Consider the following 17932-nt stretch of genomic DNA (forward strand, 5'->3'; position numbering starts at 1 on the left):
CGGCAGGGTCGTCGGAAGTGGACAATGTGGGCTGCCCGTATCCAGATGTAGATGGAGAAGGTGAAGCCTCGCCGCCGGGCGCTATGCTTCCTTCCAGGCAACGACCGCGCTCGGTCTGGTTTCGGCATTTCGTTGAACTCGGAATTATGAACGGCTCACCCTTTTCCAAATAGTTCTTCCTACGCTTTCTCTTGGGCGCTGATTCCATTGTCGTGGTCTCGAATGCACCCGACTAGGAACTAGCACTCGTCACACCTTGAGCGCCTGGAGCACGAAAAGCACGCACATACGATTTTTTTTTTTCTAAAAGAGCCAAAGCCATGGAAAGCGAAACCGAGATAAACGGGAGTTTTTTTCTCGTTTTTTTTTATCTGTATAGTTTTAAACCCTGTACTGCGGCCGCCCGTACAATTTTGTTTCTCACATAATATGACCGATATCAGTTTGATACCTACTAGAAAGGTGCCCATTCAAATATTCTTCGAATATCGGCAAAAATTACCTTGGTTTCGGTTTATTTCAGATCGGATTGGATTGGCTTTCATTGCTGCAACCAGACACCAACGTCGGACAAACAACGTTTTTTTTTAACAACAAATAAACTGAACATGGTAAATTTTTTATCATTTTAAATGTTTTAAAAATTATTCGAGTAATAATAGTACTGATATATAACAAGGCAGAATGAGTTCAATCCAGTTCAACCTTTACGTACCCACGCCGCCCACGCCAGCAGGCCAGTGTTCTTGGATGCTCTGGCAGCTCTGGCAGCTCTGGACTAGTGCGATCGGTGTTCAGGACGAAAGCAGACAAAGACACATCACGGTTATTTCATTGTCACTATGTTTTACGCGTACGTGATTTACCTTGATGGCGCAAAGGCTATCGTAAGCGTAAACTGCATTAAGAAATTCAAGCCAGCGAGTGTGGAGGATTTCGACCCCGACGCTCTGAAGAGCGTGTATTGGAAGGCCACTGGAGCGTGCGCCGGGGAAGGCTACTACAAAGCTAAAATCCAGATGCTTTGCGGTAAGTTTTCTATGCATGAAGGGCTCGAAGCACAACGTTTACTGCTAACCGTTAATGTTCGCGAGCCCCGAATTGTTTGCCGAATTCACGCGTCCTTAAAATAAGCGAAATCTAAGGACACGTGCAAAGCGAAAAGTTCGTGGGGCCCCGTTCTGGCGTCCCCCGTTCCGGCGTCTAGAATTCGCGAAATTCGGTAGGCACGAATATGTCCCTGCGCACGATTTTCAAAGAACTGGGTGGCGAAAGCAAAGGGTTTTTACATTGAACTACAGGGTGGTCCAGATGGCAGCCACACACTTAGAATAAATCGTAACACGTCGGCTTTGTAAGCTACGACAAAAGTTACACGTAAGTTCGACTAGGTGGTGCATTTAATTTGTAAAGGTATCAACGAAAAGTCTTGTTGAAATAAGGGTTATAGCGCAGGCTAGCTGGTGAACGGCCATACTTGTAAACCAGGATACAAGAGTGGAAAAAAGGGGACAAACACAAGGACTTCGAGACTTAATTCAATGCGCATGTTTTGTTTTACAGAGACACGGGACGACCAGATAGCAGCCCTTAAGAAGAAGCACATGGCGATCCCCATGATTCTGAATTCCAAGTTCGGGGTATATGTGCGCCTTAGGCTGTTTTATTACCTCGTTCTTCTATTCTGTTCAGAACCAGGGGCCTTATGTTGGCATTTTGTGCCCCTTTTTCAAATCGGCTGCAGACTTGACTTCCATTACCTCTGGAAAAGGGGACAGAAAAGCCCAACATATGGCCCCAGTGGGCAGTAATTATGGGTAAAATTGCTTGGTGATGCTCCGGAATATCTTGCATTTTGTTTGCTTCACGAGTAATTGTGTTAATTCATTATGGCTGGTCAGGGCTATTTGTATAGACATTTTTCTTTTAATTGCTTGCTATTCTGATACACAGATCCGGAGGGTAGATACGCTCTATGAAAGCAGACCGCAAACACACAAAGAGCCGCAGCTTGGCCACTCCTGGTCTTGATTGTGCTGTAGCCGAAGTTGTCCCTTTTCAATTTCAAGACACATGCTCTCCTGCTTGGTGTCTCGATCGCATTGTATCTGAAGTTGACCCTCTTCAGTTTTACGAGATGTTTTCGCCTGCCGTAAGTCTCAATCTTGCTGTACTCGAAGTTGCATCTCTTCTCCATTATTGCAAGATGTCCTCGTTTGTCCGGTGTCCTGCTTGCATTGCAGCCAAAATGACCTCTCTTGGACCGTTTCATCCACTTCAATGGTCATCTTGTTACCACTTGCCTGTCTAGCTTTCAACAAACATATTTCCGAAGTGTCCTAGGCACTTCGCTGTCGCTGTGCTTCAGCACACTTGCATAGACGTTCCTCTGGCGAGACCTGCATTCGCTTATTGACAACGATAGATGATGCTCAAGTTGGGTTCACACAGCTCTCCTCAGCTGTGCGACTGCGACTAGATGTTACACACATTGTCCTTGCTATGGTAACATTGGCGTTGAAGCACTGGCACGTGCATAAACACAGCTGTTGCCTGCACTCGTAACTCTCTTGCAAATGCTTACCCATGTGTGCTCATAAAACGGATACGATGCCCGGCTTTCGACACCAACAGTTGTGGGTTTGAAACACAGTGCCGGCGGCATGTTTTTCTTTTCTGATATTATATTATGCTGGTACATGCTCATTTCAAAAGCAGGTTCAAATCCACCGACTAGTGGACGCCTAAAGTGCATAGGGTTTGCTTATAAATGCTATCGTATTTCAAAGTACTTGATTGCAAGTACAAAGTAACTGAGAGGTTATGTACAGTCGGGAGCAAAAGTTTGCAAAGCACGGGAGCACCAGCCGAAAAGACTGGCTGTGCCTTTTCCCGGCGCATTGCCACTCTCAAGACCCGCAATTTGCGCGTGCGCTTTCTTTCTTGTTCGTGGTCATGATTTTTTTCGCTTGCTTCCGTTCGACACTCACGAGATGGCAGGGACTGGCGCAAGGTGCCGCGATATGTTATCTGTAGCATGCGCGAGCTCCGTCGCCCATCACGGTGGCTGAGGCAGACGCGGGGCATGATAGCTGTCATAGTGGCACCTTGCGCCGGTCCCGGTTATCTCGTGCACGTCAGGCGTAAGCGAGCAAAACAGACATGACTTAGAGCACGAAAAAAAACACCTTCTTGGAAGCGTGAATCTTGAGAGTGGCCCCGCACCGTCTGAAGGCGCAACCAGTCATTTTGGCTGACGCTCCCGCGCCCCGCAAACTTTTGCCGGCGACTGTACTTCAACTAAGGTTGGAAGTACCCTGGGTGCAAAGTAGTATAATCGTAATTTGCTTTCTAACTAATGTAGAAGTATTCTTTATACAGAATATTTCGTCATAGTGTTTCGTTTCACTATGCAGGGTTTTCTGTTAACTGGTTCACTTAGCGCAAGAGGTACTAGAGTTTGTAAAGGACGATACAGCAATAGACTTTATGCAAAATGTAGAGCACCAAGAACTACGTCTGCGATCTTGCTAGCGGCAAGAAAACGAAACTGGTGACCCGACGGGCAAAGACGTCATGTAAACAAGCGACCGCACTTCGTGCGAGAGATGTGATGCCAACGCGTTGCTGCGTTCCGTAGTGAAAAACCTTCAAAAACATAAACAGGGTCCACTTTTTTTTTTAATTTGTTATTTGAGATTTTTGACAGAAACAATCGGTGTCAACACGTGGACGTTATCGCGCAGCATGAAGCCATTTACTACTATTGAAATGGGCTCTAACCTTTTCACGAAGTTGTACCAAATTCGTTTCTCAACTCCTCTCTTTTTTTTATTCTTCTCTTTTCGGAACGTTGTAATGACAGCCTGCGTTTTTCTTAAAGCGGCCCTGCAAGGACTTTTTACTGGTTTTTAATTTGCACCGGACCTGAGTGCAGTGAACGTAGTAACTTAATGAAACTTTTCTTTTCTCGAAATTCGCTTTATTTTAAAAGTTATTGGCAAATTAAAATTACAAAAACAAGCAAAAAAATAACCTCCTTCATGACTGCCTTGGTTGCTTGAGTGGCCATGAACTAGACGAGGGGTAGTAAGATTAGCGAGCGCTCACGGGCTGCCGCACTCCGTGTCGACGGAGCGAGAGGGCGCCACTAAAACATGTTCTGGATAGGCTGTATGTAGCGGGCGGCCAGAGAGGCGCTCAATGGTTTTGCTGCGCGATTAAAGACTAATTTGGCATGGCACTTCATTGGCCACAAACGACAGCAAACACGGGGTAAAGATCAGTTCAAAATGGGAGCCACTTCGCGCTGCCACACCGCGAAACGGCCAAACCGCAAGGCAAAGCTTCTCACCGAAGGCCTTCGGAACGCTCGGAGCCGGTCGGATCCTCGAGCCCGTAAACGACCGCAGCGCCGCCGCGTACATCCGAGACATTTCCGTGTCGGCGCCTGATCCCACTACTCTTTTCTAGTGTGCGCCGCCTTTTCCACCGCTTGGTGGCGGGTATGTCGACGGGTCATTTCTTGTTTCCGTACTTTATAAACTGCATTCGTTTCTTTTCGGATATAAAATACTGAACAAAAACTACTTTTATAAATAATTGAAACGGTTCGCGCCACTTATATTTAGTAGGGACAGAACGAGCGGGTTGGTATGGATAGTAAACTTGAGGAAGAAAATGAGAAAGGACGGACAAACACAAACAAATGGAAGTTTGTGTTTGTCCGTCCTTTCTCATTTTCTTCCTCAAGTTTACTATATTTAGTATTTCGACTAAAAAGAAGCTTTTAGCGGCTCTGACCAGTAGTAAGCCCAGGACCTAAAACGTCACATTTTGCGCGCTTTCGGTACCGTGGGTCGCCCCCGTCGCTGAAGGAGGTTTCCGCGTCGTCCGGTTAAAATATGACGCTCTGATATTTAGTTACTCTGTCCGTGCCCACTGGCTTGCCCGCGCCCCAAGCGACGTGGAAACAGCAAAAAAAGTAGGCGCTTAAATATGATTGCAGGGCCCCTTTAATGCGCAAGCAGTTCGATGCGTGCGGACGAGACCAAGGCTGTTAAGCGAGGTAAAAAGGTGACAGTTTTAATAATCTATGCCACCAACCATAATTGAAGATATGTATGGTGCACAGTGAACGACAAAACCTGAGAGCACCACAGAGCCCTCATATTAACGTCATGTACTTCAAAAAAAATAATTACTTTGGAAAGCAAGAAAACAATCTCATTGCCTTGCAGAGATTGTGACACTTGATCTGGCGTCGGTAAACAATGTTTGTAAAACACTTTTAAAACTAAAGAGGAGAGTTTGTAGATATATATTCTTGGATATTTAAAGCACAGTCATGTAGAATAAAACACACAATAGACACTGACGACGTGTCTGTTTCCTGAACACACGCAGAGACGGGATTTTGCTGCCTTTTTTGTTGGACGCCACGTTCGATTACGTCAAATGTGGCCTTATATTCATTGCAGTGGCTAAAGCTTCGATGTAGGTGGCGGCTAAATACATTACGTTGTGGACGTCGAAGCAACGCAGGCGTTGCCAACTTCAGCCGCAGCCGAGGTAGAACATTTTAGTGCAAAGGAGCTCGGGGGGTAGTTTTGAGGAAGTCAATACTTATTCTACCGGGGTTGAACAAATTTTCATTCATAGCGCAACATCCATCAACTGTGTTGAGGTCAATCCCTATTGAAAATAATTCTAAAGGGCCCATCAGCCTTGAAGGATTATGGGACCGCACAGGCCTTCAAAACCCTTCAGATATACCCCTCAGAAGAAACCCTCCAGCCCCACAGCCCTTCAACCCCAACCCCTTAGCCCATCAACCCTTTAGGCGCCCAAATGACTGTGAACCATTGACAAAAATTCAGTTCAAAACGTTATTGAAAATTTATTGCGGACATTGAGTTTTACATGCGTATTAACACTCAAAAAGACAATAAAAACCAACGCTTGTTCAAACCCGGGCGCAAGCAGCTGTCGACGAAAGAGATCATATAAAATAGGAACAACTAACTTCTTTATCACAACGAAAAATATTTTTCAAAGGACTCACAATGCCGTTGGGTAAATTCCTGATGTACGGTAGTTCAGCTAATAAAACGGAGCAGGTGCACCTCACGTACACATACACAGTCCCAGTAAGCACGTTTAGCGAAAACCACGAACTCGCAAGCAGATCCCGTCACCGTTGAGAAATTCCGAGCACAGTCACGGTTTCGTCCACGATGTCGTCGGGGCGGCGTCTTCGGCGTATTTTTCGCTCGCTGGATTCTTCTGAGGCCGGTCGGACGAAGAGCCGCAAAGAACAAGGCGGGACAGCGGCCGTCATCCGCCGTCTCAGGACCCACAGTGCCATGATCCCGGTGCGTAGGCACTACATGCGGTTGAACGCTGATCCCGGCTGCCAGGCTTGCTGCGAGTAGGCCGACACCGGCCACCATCTCCTTGAATGCGCTGAACACGATGGTGCTCGAGCGGTGCTGAAGGCGGCCAACGCCGAACTGGGGTTCACCTGCGGAACCAAGGAAGAAACGGCACGGATTAAAACAGACCAAGGGGCGAGCCCTCAAAGCAGCGCTTACCTTTCTGGATGTAGGAAACGGTGCGTTCCAGATCTCCATGGCGGTGAGAAACAAACCGCCCACGAGCGGAAAGAAAATGGCTATAGCGGCCTCCTGACTTCTTCGGCTTCCTCACACCACTCTCTCCCGCCGACCATTGGAGAAGCGTGCTGTCCGGAACTGGCGGTATTGCACCCTCTCCCCATTGCCGGGGGGAGAGAAGCGCAGTGTGTGTGTGTAGGCATTGTAAAAGGGGGGGGGGGGGGGGGCGGGGATTTGAGTTGCCTGTTCGTGTTTTTGGCGACGGCGAAAAAGAGAGGACTTCCGACTTTGGTGAAAAGCAAAATAGTTTTGTTTATTTACTTTTTTTTCCTTTTTGGGGACAGTCCCCCGCGGGGAAACCGGTTCTCGGCACGAGTCGCTGCCGCTTCGCCCTCGGAACCTCCCCAGCGCAGCGTCCCTGAATTTGGGCAACGCGCTGCTCTCGGCTTGCCCTTTTTATTATTATTAGTGCAACAAGTAAAGCTTGTTCTCCTCAAAACGCCGCTCGGCCAACAACACTCGGCCCGCGCCTTGTCAATTCTCCACATGGGGCGATCGAACCCGTAGCCCCCTTGGCGACCGAACACCCGGCCACTGACAGACGGGTCGAGGAGCCCAGTTGTGTTTGATAGAAGAGCAGTAATAAAAAACTGACCGTACAGACATACGATCGACATTCTCCATATAATTATTTGTTTTCCCTTTGTGAACAATACGTAGCTATGTTCTAAGTCTGCGACATGTATTTTCTCCACCTAGGCCGTGTCCCCACAGAGATCTCAAGAAGCCTGAAGGTTTTCCCGACCCCATTAGAAAAGTTCTTGACAGGGTTTCAGACATTTCAAGGAATTGTAAAGGGGACTTCAGACATTTCAGGAGAGCCTCTGACGGGGCCAACGAACCCACCAGGAAATATAGGTTCACCTTTCAAACATCACAAGAATTCCTGAAGTCCCTTTCACACCCTTTAAAGAATTCCTGAAGTCCCCTCAGAGCGATTTTCAATAGGGATACTGTCTGAAACTATTTTGAGCTCTTTGCAACGCCTAAAAATATTGCCGTGAGCACAGTTTCCTTTAAAAAAACACAAAGCATTCAAAAAAAAAACATTTCGCCAGTAACAACTAAAAAAGAAATACTGTACTAACTTTGAGTCGCATGTATTGGCATGGAGCAGTCTACCGCTAAACAGTTAGCTTCATGCGTATTTGCATTGAAAAAAAGGAATTAAAGTGTCCTCGGAGATGAAAGGTATGACTGCTTAGTCCCATGTCCACATTGGATAATCGGAAGTAAAAAAAAACAACAACAAGTTTTTGAATCGCACTTAGTAACAGAGTGTCCATTCCTGGGAAATGCTGAGAAACCGAAACTCAAGATACTTGACACTACCAAGATGGCCGTGTGCACAGTGCTGTTAGACCACCAAGCTGTTTCACACAAGGTCTTATTTCCTGAAATGGCAATGAATATCGGATATATGGTCATGGGCACCTGGAAGCATTTTTTCAGGGAGAGAGAGCAATCACAGGTAGAGGGCTGGAACCTACACCTCCTAAAAAGATAAAGGGGGGGGGGGTGTGCAATTTATTGTGAACTACGTCTGTCCCAATCCCGTGTTGGAAGTTTATATTAAATATCAAGACACCTGGACCTTTCTTCCTTTTCAGATTGAAATGTCGCCGCCCTCTGCGGTGGGCAGCGAGGGTGAAAGCAAGAAGAGGAAGACAGAGGACGGGACGTCCGGTGTATCGCTCGTGGACCACGCCCGACTCGTGGAGAAACTAAAGACAGCCAAGCAGAGGGGTGTGAACCTGGAGCAGGAGCTCCAGATTGAGAGGGCATTGTCACGAAGACTGCAGGAGCAGCTGCTGGCACTGCTGGGTAAGCGTGTAGGCACTTTCAGTTGCCCACTTCACACACTACATGTTATGTGTACTCGCACTTTATCCAGGAGATCAAAACAACCTTTAATTTTTTCTTGGTCGCAAACAAAATTAAGCATATACTGCTGGTTTGCTTCAATGTATCAATCAGTTCAAGAGGTGTCTATAATTCTCTTTCCTTCGTTTAGGTTGCAAATGGAGCTTTGAGAGTTTGTTCCTTGTTGCTGATGACCCCGTTTTGCTCCGCAGCACTCTTGCATTGACCAGAGAAATACTTTTCTGCAGTTCGTCAATCATGTCTACACCAAGACGTTATTGTCCGTCACATAGATGAGGCCTTGAAGTGTAAAAGGTTTGTGCAGTCAGTCACAACATTGTAACTATGCACTATCCAATGAGCCCGGCGAGAGTACATTCTTTCGTCATTGGGGAGAAAGGAGTTTTTTTTGTTGAGGAGGAGGAGGGAGTGAAGAAGCTGGTCGTAGGCATTACCACATCACCGAGGCTGAGCTTTAATCGAGTGGCAGATTGTGCCTAGCGATGCAACTGGGCAACTGGTCGAAAGGTGACCAGACGGTCTGCTAACAGCATTGGATTTCGTCCGAAAGATTCAGCTTACGTCTCGCCAACCGTCGGAAATACTTGTCATGAATATTCATTAGTTATTTACTGGTACTTCGTTGTAAACAAGCTCACTGCCAGCAAACTTTAGCGCATTTCGGTTTTTCTCTTCTTTCTTTCTTTTTTTTTATTATTTGTTTTGTATCCTGCTTGCAGGTTCTTATAGACGTATTGGAATAATTATTTTTTCGAAGAAACATCTTTTCCAGTCCCGGTCTGTTCCGGGAAAAATGAAGCCCTCATGCAATCAACTGACCAGGAAAGTGTTGAAGTCCGAATAATCAAGCACGTCTGAATTTTCGGCATCCGAAAAATCGGTCGGCTACTGTACCGTGTTTAGCCCATTTGCAGAGCTATTGCTTGCAGGAGAGCTGGTCTTTTTTCTAAACAGCGTTTTCTTATGTTGTAGGGGAGAATGCCCCTCCTGGCGGTGTTGGGCCAGCTCCTCCTGCTTGCCGAGCAGCAGTTCCTGCTGCCGGTGCTCCTGCTCCAGTTCACATGCGAGCTGGTGTGGCTCATGCTCCACCCATGCCGGCCGCTGATGTTGCTGCTCCAGCAGCGGACCATGTGGCAGGCCCACCGGAGGCACCTCCCCAGTGTGTAGCAGTGCTTGGAGAGGTCAATGGCGAGGTAAGTTCAGAATTTCATGGAATATTCATTCCAGATATTGGGCAAGTGATTGAATTTTATGGTTTCCACAGCTCCTTGAATATGGTTATTTGTATGCTTCCTTAAATTGAACAATCGTCCTGCTTCAAAATGCTGATGAACGTAAAAAGTAGGGCCAGTCATCGATAAGTTATTTCTTGCCAATTAATTGGTGCTTTTCTGTGACATTTTCTATCTGGTGTCCTCATTATATTTTCACAGGCTGTCTAGTGACCGGGAATTGTCAGGGAAATTTTAATTGCTGGGAAAAATCAGGTAATTGTAAGAGATACTGTCAAAAAGCGAGCCCAGTCAGGGAAAATGAGCCGAAAATGCCGTAGAGTGTCCTGAGCAAAGACTTGAGGTTTTGGGGACAGAAACATAGGCTATAAATTCTGCATAGATCGGTGCGTCCGCTCTGCTCACCCAATGTATAGTGTGCTGCCCGATGCAAAGAACAACCGACAAATCCAGTCCAAGCCTTGGATTGGATTGAGAGTGCGACAGTAGGCTAGATCCAGTTAGAGAGCTCCTAGATTTAGTAACACATGGGAAAGTTGCAGAACCCAATCCAAGCCTTAAGCCGTATGTATCCAAAAATGCATCTGGCGGCCATGTCGCCATTTGGTTATTTACAGGTGTGGTTGAGCGTCGTGTTTTCATTGTGTTTCCGGAAGTGGCCTCTTCACTGACGATGTCGGCGGCAAGAAAGTGCATCTGTGTTTTGTTTCACCCTAAAGGGAGGTGGTCAGAGTGAGCTAGCATCACTCTACGTTCCCTGAGTATCGAAACTCCCAAGCTTCACTTCAGAACCGCGTTGTGGCAGAGTAATCACACATAAACATTAGCGGAAACATGGTGCCCTGTGCTTTAAAAGCCAAGCTTGTACCGTGGAGCATCTGTATCTCAGTGAGTTCTTCAATGAGCTATCTGGGCCTGTAATAGCACTGGCTTGTTTTTATGACTTCTTTCCTCTTTTCGCTTGCTCTCTTTACTCTGAACTCACTTAAAAGGAGGGTAAAGTGGTTCTGTATCTGACGAAAGAAACACACAAATCATCTATCTGCATTTGGCCTCCAGAATAATAGATATCAATTTTTTTTTTTAATTTGGTGCGCAGCACGGAGTTCCTAGGAAATTGTTTTCAACATAGCGTTGAAGCCCCTTTTTTGCGGAGTGCGACGTCGTACCCAGAGTTCTCAGAATCCCCACTCTCGCACCCCTTTGCACCCATCAAAGCTATGCACACACACTCTTTATATTTTCATGATGGTCAGAAAAAGATTTCACAACTGGTCTCACATGCAGAGGAATATACCTGGCAAGCTTGTATTTGCACATGCTACCCATATGAGTGCACCTTATGAAAAAAAAAAACAAAAAAAAACGCACGCATGAATCTATGAGTTCCCGTTAGGGCTTGTATTTTTTAACTGGGGTAAACTTTGATATGGCAATAAAATATCGTAAAATCTATCTTGCCCCCCCCCCCAAAAAAAAAAGCTTTTTCTTATGGATGAACATTCATCTAAGCTTATTTTTAGTAAAGCCATAAAGTAGCATAGTGGCATCTATTGTGACTGAAAATTGCATGGGATGCAAAGGAAATGCAATAGATGATTTGCTATTTTCCCAAGCACCCCGGCCCGCACGCGGGGAACAGACCGATTTCACACCTAGTTTGAGTACGCCACCACTGCCGACATGCATCGTGGGAGCTGTAGTCTTTCTGCACGCGCCACAACCCTGCTGGAGGTCTGCGCGAGCAGAGCACGAGGCGGCATGAGCTGTCTCGTGAACTGGCATCTGCCTCCTTACGGACTACAGTTATGGTGGCGTCACGCATGCGTGGAACACTTGGTGAGATTGGTCTATTCTGGGAGAGACTGTCCCTGGTTTGGCCGCTCTGCCTTGAGATCGCATTGCCTTGTCGCTTGCCTTCTCTTAATCCTCTGTTTTTCTATCTCATTACCTATTTTTATCTGTTCAAGTGTATTTTTTATTGCTTCTAAGTGTTTCTATTCCCTTCTGCACGCAATATTTCTTGTATATGTATAGTATTTGTGTCTTTATTTTTCCTTTTTTTGACGAGAGGGACGACTGACAATGCGCCGCTTCGCGCGTCGTTCCCCAGGTGAGTATTACCGTTGCTACCGATTCCGATCGTGCTGTTAGCTGTTCATTTTGGTTCAATTTGACCCGCGTGCAGTTGAAAGGAACCATTTATGAACACATGTCATAGAGATAGGCAGAGCTCTGAATCAACAATCGCGACGCGAGAGCCGAGTGTGCTGTGATTTGGCCGCCCGCACTCGCTCCATTGGCTCGCACCGTAGTGTATGCCTTCGAGTGCTGCTTACTTGACCAAGATACAGCATGCTGCTTTGTCACCGCGAATCATATGTCTGAATGTTTGCGAAACCGTAACACCATTTGGAATATCCAACACTGAGACGCCTGACAACTGCACGCAGCGGCGTGCAGTTTTCAGCACTTGGAAAAGGGTGTTTGCAACTGACAACCACTTAGCAGATAGCGCTGTTCACACATATGCAACCGAGTAAGACCGAAAGAGACGAGACCAGTTTGAAGCCTCTTGCGACCTATAGGGACCGGAAGTGCTGCAGCAGAGCTGGTCCTAAGACGTCGCAAGAGGCTTAAAAACTGGTCTGGTCTCTCTCGGTCTTACTCGGTTGCATATGTGTGAGCAGCGCTTAAGCGCATACAAGCAGCGACGATGGGCCACCCGCGCTTGCGAAGGGCTCGCGCCGCAGCGTGCAATTGTCTGGCACCTTAGCATTGCATTTGCCTCAGCTTCGCAAACATTCGGACAAATGGTTCGCAGCAAAAAGGCTGCGTGCTGTATAATGGTCAAGTAAGCGGCACTCGAAGGCATACGCTGCAGTGCGAGTCGTCGGAGTGAGTGCGGGCGGCCAAATCACAGCGCATTCGGCTCTCGCGTCGCGATTGTTGTTTCAGAGCTCTGCCTACCCCTATGACATGTGCACGGGTGTTCATAAACGGCTCCTCTCGACTGCACGCGGGTCAAATAAACCAAAACGAGGAGCTAACAGAGCGATAGGAATCGTTAGCAATGGTAGTACTCACCCGGGGAACAATGCGCGAAGCGGCGCATTGTCCGTCGTTACTCCCGTCAAAAAAAAAACAAAATAAAGATGCAAATAATATATATATACAAGAAATATCGTGCACAGAAGAGAATAGAAACACTTAGAAGCAATAAAAAATACACTAGAATAGATAAAAAATGGAAATGGAATCGAAAAACGGAGGATTAAGAGGAGGCAGGCAACAAGGCAATGCGATCTCAAGGCAGAGCGGCCAAACGAGGGACAGTGTCTCCCACAATTCCTCGAGCGCCGGCCGAGGCGCTTGGGGGATTTCACAAAAGGGCTATTGGACAGGACGAGCGTGTTGATAACAAGAATCAAACTTGAGGAGGAGAATTGAAAAAGACTGACAATCGCACACCCCCCAGATGGTTGTTTGTCCGTCCTTTTTCTTTTTCTTCCTATGGTTGAAACTGAATTGTCTGACATTTTATCCCCTTTGCTTACATCAGGAGTCTCCAACCTTTTCGGTTAAGGGGCCGGATGAGCAATCTGTCGCAGTACCGAGGGCCAGAAAAATATATTGATTACAATAGAAGAAAATTCAGATAAATAAACCTAGATAAATATTTAAACACAGAATTTGTTGAAAAACCCTAAGGTTGATGAGTATGTATACATCAAATTACCATTTAATATTTAGCTAATTATGACAGTACACAACAGTTGTGACCATGAAAACTTGCCTGGCATAAATCAAAGTGCACGGGAACTTTGGCAGATTCACGCAGGGCAAGAGATTAAAGAGAATGATAAAACTAATGCTGAGAGTATGCAATAGTTGTGGCAGAGGAAGCTAAGTATGATATCTTTGAGAATGCAATGGTATTTTAACATAGTTGCACAGACATGAAGCAGGGGCTAAAAACGGCAATGCTAGTGGTGACAATGTTAAATTATCATATGGTGAGAGGACCCTTGTTGCAATGCAGTTTCTTTCGTTCTTTCTGGTATCCTAGTTTTTGTATTTACAGTGTGTCGCACCATCATTTCTTTGCGCGCACTTGTTTCTGTGCCGCTAGCGGCGGGTTTGCTGGAAGCGAGTTGCAAGCCCGGCTTTAGTTAGAAAACCGCAGCCAGCCGAGGGCCGGTCGGAAGACTTCCGCGGGCCGTATCGGTTTGGAGACCTCTGGTCTATGTCGTGAGGTGTTTGCATCCACACTATAGACCCACAGGCTCTTTACAAACAAGCCTGCATTTGCCCACACCAGGTGTGGGCACTGCGCGTGCGGAGAAACCAGATCTGCGTGAGGTGAAGCTTTTGCACATGCGCCGTGGCGACAACAGCGCCACCGCAGTGGCGTGACATCGGAGCCGCGTGTTGGTTTATAGGAAAAAAATGATAAAATTCATTGTGATCAATCTGTTAGGAAACCGATTTATCCAGTCCCTCCATTCAAAGGGCCATCATAGCACCAGATTTTTGTGGTAAATGCTATTTAACCTATACATACATCTATTTCTAGGTTCACCTTGGCCATGGTGTTCAAGTGGAAAAGGAGAAGCTTTCATACATCATGGGAGCCCGGGGGGACTCCATGTTCATCAAGGAGGCGACCAAGCTGGTCTTCGGCCGGGAAAACCTGAATGGCCGAAGTACGACTGGGGTGCCATGCCGGCGCTTTAAGGGCGCCGTGGCCAAGAGGGCGCTGACACCGGCCAAGTTGGGAGCAGTCCGGAGTAAGTGCCCACTTTTCACAGGTGTCTCATACTTGAGACAATCGAGCCTGATGGCTAATAAGACAAAATTAATGGGATAAAATATTCCAAGGCTTTCAGATGTTTCAGTGTTATAGGCTGTTGAAGGGTCATAGTTCGACTAGCTCTAGCCTTAGGAAGAAAAATAGTGATCCTGTCACGGTCATCTAGGTTGATTGGTGGTTTGATGTATTCACACTGTGGAGGTTTTATAGTAACATGCTCTGCGTTGAAAATATCTGCTAATCCCCACAAGTTTTGGAGGGGGTCCCTGATATCAGAGGCCCGCTCGCAGGACTTCCTGCTGGCTCGTGGAGTAACAGTGAGCCCCTCGTATCTTTTTAGAAAAACTGTACTGGGAGGCACCTATTCTCTCTTTTGTAACGAACAGGCCACTAGCAAAGTTGTGAAAGTCAGTCTGTTTGATCACTAGAACTGCTGCAACCCAACTATGTCTGGCTCTGTCCTTTTTTGTACTGCCCATATTTTCTGAACCGCCTTCTCGTCGTGGGTGTTCATCCTTTCTAGTCTATTACAGGCTCAGTTTTCTTACCAGAGAAGTATCTCGTATGACTGGACCATTGAAGGGTCATGACACGGATATTAAATTAGTTAAATGATTCTTGATGTGAAATCTGTGCTGGAAATATATATATACATGCCCATAAAGAGCAATTGCGCCTCAATCTTTCTTTTGCACAAAAAATGTTGGCCAAGCATTGTGTGTTCAGTGTTGCTTTCACTCGTTTCCATGTTGACATTGTGGGGCATGAAATATATTCGAGGTTCTAGGCAATCGGAGGCCCATGTTCATTACTGAAAATAGATAATTGGTTTTATAGAACATACTTTTATTTTAATTAACAGGCAGGCAAGCTGGTTAAGGATATACGTGGTAACCCGGGAACGTGGTGACAAAAAGGGACAGACAGACCCGAAGCTCTGGAGCTTTGTGTGTTTCTTTTCCTTTTTGTCCCCCCCGCTCCAGGGTCTATAATTTTTACAAGCACTGAAATGCAAGGAACACACTGTTGCAAGCAAAGTTCAAGTGCATAGTTGTGGAAGGTCACACTAGGTCTGTTCGATTAGCCTGAACCGGCCGATCTACAGGGTGAAACAAGGAGACGGCAGGCTCTTTAAATCGACCGAAAAATTCGGTTTCTTAACCTATCGCGCTACGACTTTGTGCAGCGTTGCCCACAGATGGTGCATTCTTTTTTTGTAAAATTTGCAAAGAGCGAGCTTACCTGAGGAAAAAGTAAAGAAAGAAAAAGGCTTAGCTCCTACGGAAACATAGCTAAGTCACTGGTCTTCAGACAACACTTCGCCGTTTCGCACGGGACACAAGAGATCGCGCAACGAACGCCGCCAACGAAGAAGCAAATTGGCGCTGAGAGCCAGCATCTTTAGCAGACTATCTTTTCGACTCAAAAGCGACGCGCGTTCCGCAGGCGGCGACAGTCGCAGAAACAAAAACAGGCTCGGTAACAACGAGGAACTGCAGTTCCTTGTCTGCTATATACGCCGGCTCTCGGCGTCGTCTGCTCGTTCGTTCGCGTCAGTTGGCGTCACGACCGCTTGCGCCATCTCTTGTCTCCCGTGCGAAACGGCGCCGTGCCGTTTGCAGACCGGTGGCGATTATCGAAACTGGGAAGTTCACGCTGGAGGCGGGACAACTTAAGCTGCTCCCTGTCGTTCGCACTCCGTCCACGACTAGACTACGACACGTCCGCACTGAGGATATCAGTCCCGTCATCATCACTGCCACTTTGTCGAAGCACATCGGTGGCGGCGTCCAAAAAAATTTCGCACTTCGCAAATGACAGGATCAACCTCATCTTCTGCGCTTGCTCGGTGATCGCGTTGGACGTCACGGGTAGGGTCAGATTGCACACTTATGCAGCGTACGTTGCAAGCCTGACTTCCAACTCCGGAACCAGACTTTGGCCTACGGAAGCCTCTTTGTTTGCCGTCACAGTTTAAGAGCCCTCGCCACTGCTGACTCCACTGGAGCATCACCCGCTCCTACGGGTCGAACATGCGTCGAACAGCGCAGTTGTTGGTTGCTTCTGAGTGAACGAGCACTAAAAACCTAAACTGCCCGGATCACCCGTGTCAATACAAAAAGAAACCTAGTTAGCGCTCTAGCCTGATCTCGTCACTCGATCAAACGATGTGCTACCGTGAATCGCACGAAAAACTGCGAAAAGCCGCGGGGTGAGTGAGCCGGTGAGGCTGTTCTTCCAGCGGCCTCCGGAGTGGCTCTTACAAGAAGTGCCGCCACCCCCCGGGAGTCGGGCGCGCCGTGCGCTGTTTACCGCCATATATTTTAGTTAATTTCCGAATCGCTATCAATAATACTGGTTCACGCGAATAAAAAATAATCTGTAAAATGAGCACGAAGAATAGTGCAATGTTAGAGTTACAGCCGGCTGAACTCGTAACAAACCGAGGTATTCATGATATCGCAGTTGTCTCGTTTTTCCAACGGTGGAATGCTTTGGTTCGATTATAAGTCGACCCCCCCCCCCCCCCACACTTCAGATTTTCAAAAATTGAACAAAAGGTCGACCTGCATTCGTGTAAATACGGTATTGTTTTAAACAGACTGCCTAATCACGTTTAAGTTGCTCTTGTGGGTTACATGGTATCACAACATATTAACAAAGCATAAATTGTAGTGAAAATTGCTTCAATTATAATTGCAGGAAGTAAAATATTTAATTTTTCAGACAACTATAGATATACATGAGAGCAATACATGACTTATTGTTGTATTCTTTTCCTTTGCAGATGCCTTCAACGAGTACATCCGGAGACATCCTCGGGAGACATCTCCGGGGAAGAGGGCAGCCCAGATGAACCACTATGTGCGGGAGCTGCTGCAGGATATTAACAAGAAGGTTGACTTCTAGGCTTGCTTAGAGGTCAAGCTTCTTGTTGATTTTCTGCAGTATGCCAATTTGCTTTGATCATGACTTGCAGCGCGACTGCAGTGCTTGTCCTGTATTATCTCCTCTGTTTGTCCTTGTCCGAGTCGCGCTGTAAGCCATGATGAACTCTTGTCAACTCGTCCAATTGTCTATTTCGCTTTCCTTGAATATACATATAACCTGAAATTACCTGGCTCAAGCTCATTCTTTGCATGACAAATGCATATGAATTGTTAGACCTGCATAGATCCATACGTCAATATGCAAACCATTAACACCATGCTGATTCCCATTACTGCATCCAAACAGATAAACCCATCAAGATATAGGTTTCTCTATCTGAACAGGTGATTCTGTATAAATATTGGTTCCTATATCTAAATGGGTCAACCTGTAAGGTA

At 46.6% G+C, this 17932-nt stretch overlaps 1 protein-coding gene across 1 annotated transcript; it reads left to right on the forward strand.

The window, feature by feature from the left end:
- The first annotated feature begins 720 nt into the window (after positions 1-720).
- LOC115324593 lies at positions 721-17717 on the forward strand. The gene is made up of 6 exons (XM_040217263.2): positions 721-1029; positions 1564-1640; positions 8285-8498; positions 9531-9751; positions 14367-14580; positions 17392-17717. The coding sequence occupies exons 1-6, from the start codon at positions 843-845 to the stop codon at positions 17511-17513; spliced, it is 1035 nt and encodes a 344-aa protein (XP_040073197.2). The 5' UTR covers positions 721-842; the 3' UTR covers positions 17514-17717.
- The last annotated feature ends 215 nt before the right edge of the window (positions 17718-17932 follow it).

This window comes from Ixodes scapularis, unplaced genomic scaffold (assembly GCF_016920785.2).
Source record: "Ixodes scapularis isolate PalLabHiFi unplaced genomic scaffold, ASM1692078v2 ptg001158l_1___fragment_5__unscaffolded, whole genome shotgun sequence".
Lineage (NCBI taxonomy): Eukaryota > Metazoa > Arthropoda > Arachnida > Ixodida > Ixodidae > Ixodes > Ixodes scapularis.